At 57.9% G+C, this 12,013-nt stretch overlaps 1 protein-coding gene across 2 annotated transcripts in view; it reads left to right on the top strand.

Moving 5' to 3' along the window:
* Window positions 1–12,013, top strand: part of SPTBN2 (spectrin beta, non-erythrocytic 2) — a 31,285-nt gene that overhangs the window by 16,009 nt on the left and 3,263 nt on the right. For both annotated transcript variants that reach the window (XM_065882934.1, XM_065882933.1), the window contains exons 14-29: window positions 232–369; window positions 710–1,466; window positions 2,158–2,360; window positions 2,704–2,794; window positions 3,025–3,171; window positions 5,443–5,706; window positions 6,922–7,146; window positions 7,401–7,490; window positions 7,842–8,102; window positions 8,183–8,313; window positions 8,523–8,727; window positions 9,359–9,733; window positions 10,426–10,670; window positions 10,766–10,904; window positions 11,186–11,270; window positions 11,522–11,718. In XM_065882934.1, the coding sequence (XP_065739006.1) occupies window positions 232–369; window positions 710–1,466; window positions 2,158–2,360; window positions 2,704–2,794; window positions 3,025–3,171; window positions 5,443–5,706; window positions 6,922–7,146; window positions 7,401–7,490; window positions 7,842–8,102; window positions 8,183–8,313; window positions 8,523–8,727; window positions 9,359–9,733; window positions 10,426–10,670; window positions 10,766–10,904; window positions 11,186–11,270; window positions 11,522–11,718 (3,553 nt within the window). The remainder of the gene's footprint in view (window positions 1–231; window positions 370–709; window positions 1,467–2,157; window positions 2,361–2,703; window positions 2,795–3,024; window positions 3,172–5,442; window positions 5,707–6,921; window positions 7,147–7,400; window positions 7,491–7,841; window positions 8,103–8,182; window positions 8,314–8,522; window positions 8,728–9,358; window positions 9,734–10,425; window positions 10,671–10,765; window positions 10,905–11,185; window positions 11,271–11,521; window positions 11,719–12,013) is intronic.

The raw sequence follows: 12,013 nt of genomic DNA, 5'->3' as shown, positions 1-12,013 counted from the left end.
CCATGTTTTTGAGCCACTCTAGAGATGACAGTTTTTCTACTTGTCTGGGGGGAGTTGGGGGCTCCCCCTTGATCCACAGGTGCTATGAACCACGTAGGGAAGAGGTGCAGAGACTCCTGTCAATAAGCCTCATGTTGACGGAGAGGAGTTCTCGTGGGCATGCATCTAAGGGAGGTGGACCAGCGCACCGCTGCTTCCCACCACTCATGCCCAGCTCTTCCACCCCATCAGGTTCGAGACCCTGGAGCCTGAAATGAACGCCCTTGCAGCGCGAATTACTGCTGTGAATGACATCGCAGAGCAGTTGCTGAAGGCCAACCCCCCGGGGAAGGACAGCATTGTCAACACCCAGAAGCAGCTCAACCACAGGTGGGGTGAGAAAGGATGCAGCAGACAGGACGGCAGCTGGAAGAGAGTTCTGTAGGGCATGGGAGAGGGGCTAAAATGAGGAGGGAAAGCCATCTGAAATATGTCGGAGGGGGGTGGTGATGAAAGAGATGGAAGTGGGGTAAAGGTCGTCTGAAGGGGCTGGTGCCTGGACAGGGAGCAGACAAGGAGGAGTCACGGGAAGATGAGTGGGGAGCAGGCTCTCTAAACGGCAGAAGCAGGCGGTAGGTTATACCAAGGGCGAGAGAGCAGGAAGAAGCTTCCCATCTACCTGCACAGGGCGGGAAAGCTGAGCAGCTCCGGACACTCCCTCTGCCCTCAGGTGGCAGCAGTTTCGGTCCCTGGCGGACGGCAAGAAGGCAGCTCTGACGTCAGCCCTGAGCATCCAGAACTACCACTTAGAGTGCACAGAGACCCAGGCCTGGATGAGAGAAAAGACCAAGGTCATCGAGTCCACCCAGGGCCTGGGCAATGACCTGGCCGGGGTGCTGGCGCTGCAGCGTAAGCTGGCCGGCACCGAGAGGGACCTGGAGGCCATCGCTGCCCGGGTGGGCGAACTGACCCGAGAGGCAAATGCCCTGGCTGCTGGCCACCCCGCCCAAGCCCCTGCCATCAGCGCCCGGCTTGGAGAGGTGCAAGCCGGCTGGGAGGACCTCAGGGCCACCATGCGGCGACGAGAGGAGTCGCTGGGCGAGGCGCGGCGGCTGCAGGACTTCCTGCGCAGCTTGGATGACTTCCAGGCCTGGCTCGGCCGCACGCAGACCTCCGTGGCCTCTGAAGAAGGGCCGGCCACCCTGCCTGAGGCAGAGGCCCTCCTGGCCCAACATGCAGCCCTGCGGGGAGAGGTAGAGCGGGCCCGGAGCGAGTACAGCCAGCTTCGGGCCGTGGGTGAGGAGGTGACCCGGGACCAGGCCGATCCCCAGTGCCTCTTCCTACGGCAGCGACTCGAAGCGCTGGGAACCGGCTGGGAGGAGCTGGGCCGCATGTGGGAGAGCCGACAAGGCCGTCTTGCCCAGGCCCATGGCTTCCAGGGGTTCCTGCGGGATGCTCGCCAGGCCGAGGGCGTGCTCAGCAGCCAGGTAAGAGTCCGGGGGGCAAAGTCCCAACCAGGAAAAAGTGGGAAATAGGGACCAAAGGAATGTGAAGGAGTGGTGGATGAGGAGGTAAACGCAGCACATGGAGTAGGTGAGGGAACAGGATGGGCAGGGAGAACACGTTAAAAAAAAAATACGGGGGCTTCCCTGGTGGCACAGTGGTTGAGAGTCCGCCTGCCGATGCAGGGGACACGGGTTCATGCCCCGGGCCGGGAAGATCCCACATGCTGCAGAGCGGAGGGGCCCGTGAGCCATGGCCGCTGAGCCTGCGCATCTGGAGCCTGTGCTCTGAGATGGGAGAGGCCACAACAGTGAGAGGCCAGCGTACCGCAAAAAAAAAAAAAAAAAAAAAAAAAAGGGAGTAAAAAAAAAAAAGATGTAAACATAACTTACCAAAACTGACTAGAGAAGAAATAGAAAATCTGGCTTGTCATATAACAGAAATGTAATCAGCAGCTATAAATAAGATGGAACAGGACTTGGAGTATTAAAGGCCCTCCAGCCCAGCTCCATTCTAACTTTCTGAGACTCCCACATAATCAGGCACCATCCCTCCGTCTTCAGAGCCAGAGTCTGCCTGTCCCTACCTGGTTGGCTTCCATGTCTCAGATGGGCCCTTTGGTAGGTTCCTTCTGAGAGGTTGAGAAATGAGCTCGGTATCTCCCCTCCCACACAGGAATATGTTTTGTCTCACACGGAGATGCCGGGGACACTCCAGGCTGCTGATGCCGCCATTAAAAAACTGGAAGACTTCATGAGCACCATGGATGCCAACGGTGAGCGGATCCGCGGGCTCCTGGAAGCCGGGCGCCAGCTGGTGTCTGAGGGCAACATCCATGCCGAGAAGATCCAAGAGAAGGCAGACTCCATAGAGAGGAGGTATGATGAGGACAGTGGGCAAATGAGGATCCCTAAAGGGGACCAGGTGAAAACAGGATGAACATGGCACTCAGACCGACAGATGGGGGTGGGGAGCTGACAAAAAGCAGAGGAGGAAAAACCAAGTGGTCCGAGAGGGACTGAGTCACAGGCGGGGAAGTTCCGCCTCCCCGAAGTCTCCTAGGGTAGCTGGACACTGGGCCTCAGGGTTGCTGGGTTGACTTGTAGCGCTCCCGGAAGGTATTGTCCCCAGAGGAGAAGGACTGAGGGCTTCTAGGTTAGTTAGAGGGTCATAACTCTTTCATAGCAAGTTCAAGGGCTTCACAGGGGCCTGTCATTACAGACACAGGAAGAATCAAGAAGCAGTGCAGCAGCTTTTGGGCCGTCTTCGGGACAACCGAGAGCGGCAGCGTTTCTTACAAGACTGTCACGAGGTGAGGCTCTCAGTCCCCCCTGTCGCCTGGCCACCCTTTCTCACAACGCCCTTGCTCTCTGAGCCTGGAGTCAGTCCACTGCAGTGTCACCTGAGCATGTGAATCCCTGCCTGGCTTCTCCCCACATCCCCCACCTCCCCCGACCCACCTTCGCCCCCTTCCTGCTTCACGCTTCCCTCTCTCTGAAGTGTATTCTGCCCTTCTCCATCCCTGCTCCATGATCGGTCCAGCTGAAACTCTGGATTGACGAGAAGATGCTGACAGCCCAGGACGTGTCCTATGATGAGGCCCGCAACCTGCACACCAAGTGGCAGAAGCACCAGGCGTTCATGGCCGAGCTGGCTGCCAACAAGGACTGGTTGGACAAGGTGGACAAGGTGAGCAATGGGACGGGGGCAGCAAGAAGGAAGCCTTTGGAGCCTCCTCCCTTCAGCGTCCCAGCCGCAGTGCAGGGGAGGGTCCTGGCTTCAGGATCTGGCTTAGAGATCATGGAGCCCTTAGTGCCAAACTTCCAAGGTGGAAAGAAATGGTCTGGGGAGCAAATGGCTTAGGTCAATGGGACAGTGACTCCAGAACTTTGAGAAAAGGCAAATTAGTACGGAGCCAGACTGCAGCTTTGGGTCAGCACGATATCTATTCCTGGTCCAGAGCAGGAGGGCACTCTTCAGTGGGGTCATCAAACTTCTCTGAAGGGCCAGGCGGAAAATATCTTAGGCTTTGCAGGCCACGCAGTTTCTGCTGTTATTACTCAACTCTGCCAGTGTGGTGCCAAATCAGCCACAGGGAATACATAAGCGAATGAGTGTAGCTGGGTTCCAATAAAACTTTATTTATAAAAACAGGTGGTGGGCCAGATTTGGCCCTCGGGCCACAGTTTGCCAACCTCGTTTTTGAGTCTTGCTTTCCTGGTATTTGGTCTCCCACCCAGCTCTGCCTCGAGCTGAGCGCAGGCAGAACTTAATTTCTACTCAGCAAGTATTCCTGGACAACATCCTGTGTGCTCAGCACTCTAGGTGCCGCAAGGTATATAAAAAGATGCTTTCCTTCCCTCAAGGGCATGACGGTTGGGAAGAGGAAGAGACCAGTGTGGATCCAGTTTCTCCATTTGTTCAGCAAATATTTACTTTGTGCTACTCTGTACAAGGCCTTGTATTAGGCACTGAGTGGGGAACAAAGGTGATTCCATTGCAGGCTCCACCCTCGAGGAATGACACAGGAGCCAGGATATGAGACATGTACACAAACAGCTAAAGTCAATCCAAAGCAGAATATAACAAATATAATGAGAGAGCCTGATAAAGCCTGGGCACTAAGGAGAGAGGAGATGTGGGAATCCTAGAAGCAGGGGCCAGCGGGGCAGTCCATGAAGGATGAGTAGAATTTGGACAGGCAGAGGTGTTGAGGGAAAGATGTTTCTTGGTAGAGAAACCAGAAACCAGGGGTGTGGAAGTGGGGCACCTGTCCAGGAGCAAGGGCGTAAGTCCTTCTGGCAGGAGCACAGAATGCGTGAAGCGGCCATGGAAGGAAAGGTGGGAAAAGCCTGCCAGGCCGGGTCATGAAAAGCCCCGATCACCACGTAAGGACTGTGCATCAGAGTGGATTGTGCCGACGGTTGGTAAAGTTACCCAGCGGTGCTCTTCATCCTGGCCTGAAGGCAGTGTCTTGGTTTGTGTTCCCCTAGAAGCAAGGCTTCCAGTGCAGGCCACTTCCACGGGAGGTGATCACGGGAATGCCAGTAGCGGGTGGGGAGGTGAGGCGGAGAAGGGAAGGTAGTCAGTGAAGGGTCCACTGCCATGCCAGTTACCCCAGTGGGCACCTGGCACTCAGTCCTCATGGGACACCTGGGCGACGGTGTGGAACATGCATCAGAGTTATCCCAACCAAAGCAAGGGCTCCCAGCGTTGGTCCACCAATGCCCTGGCTGTCGCTGGTTGAGGACTGCTTCTGGGGGCATAACTCCCTGGCACTTCCAGGCCACCTTGCGTACAGATCAAGTCACGCTGCCCTCACCTCCCCAGAAACCAAAGTTCTCAAGAAGAAGAGCTGGGAGTGGGGAAACCAGGTGAGAGTCACTTGCCATAGTTCAGGTGAGAGGTAATGAGCTGAGAAACACAAAATGATGGCCGATAACACAATAGCACGTGCAATATGACACTGAAAACCACAAGCACCAGGGAACTCAAAATAAGGAGAGAGCGCAGTGGCCTCTTAACTGAGACAAGGTTGTGTTTTGGGGGTTTTTTTTGTGGTACGCGGGCCTCTCACTGTTGTGGCCTCTCCCGTTGCGGAGCACAGGCTCCGGACACGCAGGCTCAGTGGCCATGGCTCACGGGCCCAGCCGCTCCGCAGCACGTGGGATCTTCCCGGACCGGGGCACGAACCCGTGTCCCCCGCATCAGCAGGCGGACTCTCAACCACTGCGCCACCAGGGAAGCCCTGAGACGAGGTTTGATGGGACCTTGAGGAAGGAGTAGGGTTTACTCAGCAGTGAGGGTAGGAGAGCTTAAAAAGCTTGGAGAACACCCAAGAACTCGGTAGGATAGCCCTTACTTCAGGTCTCTGCTGCCCTTTAGGTCCCTGTTCTGCTATCGGCTCGTGTTCAGTGGTATCTAATTCTGACACTGACCCCTTCCTTGTCCCACACCCAGGAAGGGCGGGAGCTGACTCTGGAGAAGCCGGAGCTGAAAGCTCTGGTGTGGGAGAAGCTAGACGACCTGCACAGGCGCTGGGACGAGCTGGAGACCACCACCCAGGCCAAAGCCCGCAGCCTCTTTGATGCCAACCGAGCTGAGCTGTTTGCCCAGAGCTGCTCTGCCCTGGAGAGCTGGCTGGAGAGCCTGCAGGCCCAGCTGCACTCCGACGACTATGGCAAGGACCTCACCAGCGTCAACATCCTGCTCAAGAAGCAGCAGGTACACGGCGGGCCTTTGGTGGGACTGGTGAACAGCAGAAGAAACGAGGGGGGAGTCAGTAGCTCTTGAGATTCACGAGACCATCCTCAGCCCTCGCAGACAGCATCTTCACTGGTATTTCTCAAGACGACTTCCACGGGCCACCAATGTCAGAATCTCTGGGAGTGTGTGTCAGTCAGAGTAAAGTCGGGAGACAGAAACCACACACAAACTTGAACAAGGAAACTTTAGTGAAAAGAACTACTAACTAATAAAAGAGGGTTACCTGCCAGTGGGGTAAAGAGAACTCCAAAACAGGGATCAGAAAACATTTTTCTGTAAAGGGCCAAATAGTATTTTGAGCTTTGAGGGTCATACAGTCTCTGTCACAACTGTTCAGCTCTGTCCTCCTAGGGTAAAAGCAGCCACAGTTGATGCGTAAAAAGACTGGTGTGGCTGTGTGCCAATAAAACTTGATTTACAAAACCCAGCCAGGGGCGGGGTTTGCTGACCCCTGGTCTAAAGAATGCAGGAATAGCACATGTAGGGAGCAGCTACTGCCTCTAGGACTGAGGAGGGGGCGCCCAGGAAGGAATGGGATGCCCTCCTCCTACCCCAAGGCTGAGTTTCAGACCTCACTGGTGAAGGCAGAGGCCCGCTGGATGGTGTAGAAATTTGCTGGGGTGTCACAGACCAGAGCAGGTCTGAATCTGGCAGGCCAAGGCTGGCCATCAGGAAGTTGCCACTGAGATGCCAGCAAAACCTGCTGGAGGGTGAGGGCCACCGGGTCTCCTGCACACCGCGGGCAGTTGTACCGCAGGAGCAAGAAGGAAAGCACACTGGAACCGTAGCTAGAAGCCTCTGCCTCGCCTGTGCATCCAGGTGTCCCTCCAGCGCCCTCTACGGACAAGGCCTAGTGTTGCACCAGCTGGCAAAGGAGAAATATTTTTACAGGGTCCAGTTCCAGTGACTCAAAATGGGCAAAGATGGACTTGGAACTGAGATGGATTGGGGACTGAGAGACAGTAAATTGATAGCTAGCACAGTTCTCATACCCGCTGGATTCTCATATGTATTAAAGTTTGAGATCCACTGATGTAGGCCATGAAGAGATACTCTCCCTGGGCTGAGCCCCAGGGATAAGAATTCATGATTGGCTCGATATAGACCAGTGTCTCCGCTGAGTTTGAAGGTGGAGGCACGGTGATAACACCTCCTTCCTCTTCCGGTTGGCAGATGCTGGAAAGGGAGATGGCTGTGCGAGAGAAGGAGGTGGAAGCAATCCAGGCACAGGCAAAAGCTCTGGCCCAGGAAGACCAGGGTGCAGGGGAGGTGGAGAGGACCTCGCGGGCTGTGGAGGAGAAGTTCAGGGCCCTGTGCCAGCCCATGAAGGAGCGTTGCCGGCGCCTGCAAGCCTCTCGCGAGCAGCACCAGTTCCACCGGGATGTGGAGGATGAGATCGTGAGTCTCCGGCGCCTGGGACGGGGCTGTCTTTGGCTCTCTAATCTCCTTCTTGGATGCTGGGGGGAATGCCAGCAGTGCTCTGTTTTCTCTTCCCTTTGGCACTGAAAGTCAACCCTCTAGGGACACCCTCTAGGTCCCTTGGCCCCAGAACCGGGAGCCCTAGAAAACCTTCCCCCAGGAGTCCCCACTATCCAACCCCTAGCTCGGACTTTGCCCTCCGGACCTCCACTAACCCCCACTTTCGTATCCAGTTGTGGGTGACGGAGCGGCTCCCCGTGGCTAGCTCCATGGAACATGGCAGGGACCTGCCCAGTGTCCAGCTCCTCATGAAGAAGAACCAGGTGAGGCAGAGGCTAAAGGCAGAAGAAAGGGTCCCAAGAGCCTCCCCAGACTGGAAAGTGTGTTTTCTTAAGAACTGGGGTTCCTCTGGCTCCCCCTGGTTGCTGGGTGTAATCCTAGACTTCAGTGGTTCGCCTTTCCTCACCTCGGGAGGGTGGGTTCCCCTGGTGGGAGATCGTGTGGACTGAAGGGGCGTCATGGGCCAGAAAAGAGGGGAGGTGAGAGGACGCAGGGAGGATGAGAAACAATGGTGTGAAGGGGGGCTTGCTGTTGAGTAAGCGTAAGGGGGGATGTAGGGTGAGGGGGTCCCTCGGCAAGCCTTTCAGCGTCTCCTTCTCTGTCGCCACGGACAGACCCTGCAGAAGGAGATCCAGGGCCACGAGCCGCGGATCGCGGACCTAACGGAGCGACAGCGTGCTCTGGGTGCGGCGGCAGCAGGCCCGGAGCTGGCTGAGCTACAGGAAGTGTGGAAGCGCCTGGGCCACGAGTTGGAGCTTCGAGGGAAGCGACTGGAGGAGGCCCTGCGGGCCCAGCAGTTCTACCGCGACGCCGCAGAGGCAGAGGCCTGGATGGGCGAGCAGGAGTTACACATGATGGGCCAGGAGAAGGCCAAGGTGAGAGCCAGACCAGAGCGCAGGCTACGGCTTTCCTCCCCCCTCCCCCTACTCTCTGCTGCCCCTCTCCCCTCCCCCAGGACGAGCTGAGTGCCCAGGCAGAGGTGAAGAAGCATCAGGTATTGGAACAAGCCCTGGCCGACTACGCCCAGACCATCCACCAGCTGGCAGCCAGTAGCCAAGACATGATTGATCACGAGCACCCAGAGAGGTGAGCATAGCACCTGGACCCCCAGGCCAGTCCCTGGGGGAGAGGGGAGCCAGTTCCAGAAAGGCCCAGAGATTGCAGAGCCTTCCGTACTGCATGTGTACACGACCATCTAGAAAGCTGGAGAAGCAGGGACTTGGCGAGCAGCTGGGGGGCAGGACTCTCTGGGATAGACTAGGGGTCAGAGCAGTGTGTCCTCCCCTCCCCCGCAGCACGCGCATATCGATCCGCCAAGCCCAGGTGGACAAGCTGTACGCCAGCCTGAAGGAGCTGGCGGGAGAGCGGCGGGAGCGCCTGCACGAGCACCTGCGTCTGTGCCAGCTCCGCCGGGAGCTGGACGACCTGGAGCAGTGGATCCAGGAGCGCGAGGTGGTGGCAGCCTCGCACGAGCTGGGCCAGGACTACGAGCACGTGACTGTGAGTGCGGGGAGGACAGCGGCCACAGGTGGGCTCCGGGAAGGGTAGACTAGCACTTCATCCTGTCCCAGGTAGCATCGGGTGCTGTCTGGCTGTCCACCAGGGCCCCTGGGAGACTAGCACTTCATCCTGGGTGGAGCACCAAGGGGCAGGGGTGCAAGACCAGGTCGTGCAGACGCTGTCCTCTGGGTTCTGAGATATTTAATTGGGAGAATCGTGCAGAAAGGAGGACGTGGGGCTGCGCATAGACGCGGGCCAAAAGGAAATGACCGATCACTGTTTTCCAGCAGAACTCACCAGTACGCTGGGGACTTGAGATTCCTCCCCACGGTTTGGGGGTTGGACACTCACTGGTGCCGAAATATGGACCATAGTTAGGGTATCCTTGTCTGAAGACTCAAGGTTCCAAGTTCCCCTTTGCTGGGGGCTGGAGGCTGGGCGTGTCAGTCAAATCCGGGGTCAGTGCTTCTTCCAGTTGCTTCTGCTGCCTAAGTCGGCCCTGCTGAAGAAATCTACTTTGGCCCATGTGGCCCAGGGAAAGAAGTGGGTTCTCAGTCTGGGGTGAAAGGACTTGCCCTGCAAGTCAGGGACCACATCACAGTGCTGTCCGTGCAACCGCTTCCTCTGCCAGATGCTCCGGGACAAATTCCGAGAGTTCTCCCGGGACACGAGCACGATCGGCCAGGAGCGCGTGGACAGCGCCAACGCCTTGGCCAACGGGCTCATCGCCGGGGGCCATGCCGCCCGGGCCACGGTGGCTGAGTGGAAGGACGGTCTCAACGAGGCCTGGGCTGACCTGCTCGAGCTGCTGGACACGCGGGGTCAGGTGCTGGCAGCCGCACACGAGCTGCAGCGCTTCCTGCACGGTGCGCGCCAGGCCCTGGCGCGGGTGCAGCACAAGCAGCAGCAGCTTCCAGACGGGACCGGCCGGGACCTCAACGCTGCCGAGGCCCTGCAGCGCCGGCACTGTGCCTTTGAGCACGACATCCAGGCCCTCAGCGCCCAGGTCTGACTCAAGCATGGGTGGAGGCAGGGGGGAGGGACGAGGGGGCTTAGAGGAGACTCCGTGGGGAACATGGGGAGGCTGGAGGGGTCGCATCCTCTGCAGGGCCACGTAGGGATGACGTTAGGATGGTTCCAGGAGACCGTCTCTGGCCAGGGGACATCTAGCCACCCCGTCCACACCTGTAATGACCAGGCTCTTTGAGGGCCCGTGACATTTTCACATGGTCCTGGTGGGTAGAAGGTTCTTCATGGTGTACTAAAATCCATCTGTTGGTCCCACTCAGGTGTTAGACCTACACAAAATAAGCATAGATCCTTCCTGCAGCCGTTTAAACCCGGTCGGCCCCACACTGAAGTCCTTCTTCAGGCCGAAATTCTCACTCTAGCAATCTTTGGGGTCCCCCACGAGCTGGACAGGCCTCTGAAAGCTCATCGGCTAGTGACCCTTTTAAAGGGTTGATCCCCAGGTTAAGCCCAGGCCCCCTGGTAAGACCCTATAGGGCAGAGTATGACAGGGCTTACTCTGGACTCCAGCCCTCATCTTTCCCAGCACCTCCCCCCCCACCAGCTCCTCCCCCTGCTTCTCCGGCTGGTAAAATGGGCAGGAGGTCTTGAGCAGAGGTCAGGACTGAGGAAGGTTGCAGCCCCTCAGAGTCTCCCAACTCTGCCTGACTTTGACCTGGGCCCCGGCAGGCCCAGCAGGTGCAGGATGACGGCCACCGGCTCCAGAAGGCCTACGCCGGAGACAAGGCCGAGGAGATCGGCCACCACATGCAGGCCGTGGCCGAGGCCTGGGCGCAACTTCAGGGAAGCTCTGCTGCCCGCCGCCAGCTGCTGCTGGACACCACGGACAAGTTCCGCTTCTTCAAGGCTGTCCGGGAGCTGATGCTGTGGATGGACGGAGTGAACCTGCAGATGGATGCCCAGGAGCGGCCCCGGTGAGGCCCACAGAGCCTGGCGGCCTCCGGGGGTTATGGGCTGGTGGCCGGGATAGGGTTGTGGGCAGCGGGTGATGTGGTCTCCGTGCCCCCAGGGATGTTTCCTCCGCAGACCTGGTCATCAAGAACCACCAAGGCATCAAGGCGGAGATAGAGGCCAGGGCTGACCGCTTCTCCTCTTGCATCGACATGGGACAGGGGCTGCTCGCCAGGAGCCACTACGCGGCTGAGGAGGTGGGTGAGGCCTGGGCGTAGCCGGGCGCCCTCACGGGGGAGGGCTGAATGCTGATTTCTCCTCTGAGTCTTCCTGCTTCCTTTCATTCTTTCTTTGCAGAAACCTTTCACCTTCCCCTTAGTGCTGTTCAGGGATCTCCCCGTTTTGTCTTTCTCCCAGAACTGTCTGCCTCTTGAAATCAGAAATCACTGGTTCCCCCATGTGAGACCCCCAGGGACCCTGGCAAGGCCCCTCTGGGTGCTAACTCGCATCTCCCCCCCCACACCCCGCCCCGACCCAGATCTCAGAGAAGCTGTCTCAGCTTCAGGCACGGCGCCAGGAGACAGCTGACAAGTGGCAGGAGAAGATGGACTGGCTGCAGCTTGGTGAGCCGCTGTAGGAAACTGAGGGCTCCAGGCCCTGGGCGGTGAGGGAGCGGCTGGGGGTCTTGCACCCTGTAGTTTCCAGAGTAGGTGAGACCAGGAATCTGGGGCGTGGAATTCAAGGCCCCCACCCTTGGCACTGCCTGGCTCTGCCCTAAGCTCCTGCTCTGGGGCAGTGGCTTTCTCTGTGTCCCTGTGCTTGAAGCTGCTGTGGCTATAATACCCTGTCGTTGCCCACCCTGATTTGCCTGCAGTTTTGGAGGTGCTCGTGTTTGGGAGAGACGCAGGTATGGCGGAGGCCTGGCTGTGCAGCCAGGAGCCGTTGGTGCGAAGTGCTGAGCTGGGTTGCACAGTCGATGAAGTCGAGAGCCTCATCAAGCGGCACGAAGCCTTCCAGAAGTCCGCAGTGGCCTGGGAGGAGCGTTTCAGCGCACTGGAGAAGCTCACGGCGGTGAGGGCTACAGGACCCCAGGAGTACCGGGCCCATCCCACTGCCCCAGACTTTGCGCACTCTCCTGCTTGAAGAAGGCATTTCTTCTCTTCCCATTGCCCCAGCATCTCCCAGATGTAAGCCAAGAGTGCCCTGTTGTCACCTGAGCTTTAGGAGCCATCTGTTTCCCTGGGTGGCACTAAGAGACACCATCCCCCCCATAACTCCTAATCCCCACCTTCATCTGGAATTATAGTCTCCATTCTTCCTGCTTCATCAGACTAGAGCTGAGACATTTCAGCTTTCCCCAATGCCT

This window comes from Phocoena phocoena, chromosome 8, assembly GCF_963924675.1.
Source record: "Phocoena phocoena chromosome 8, mPhoPho1.1, whole genome shotgun sequence".
Lineage (NCBI taxonomy): Eukaryota > Metazoa > Chordata > Mammalia > Artiodactyla > Phocoenidae > Phocoena > Phocoena phocoena.
This window is presented reverse-complemented; position numbering and strand designations above follow the sequence as displayed.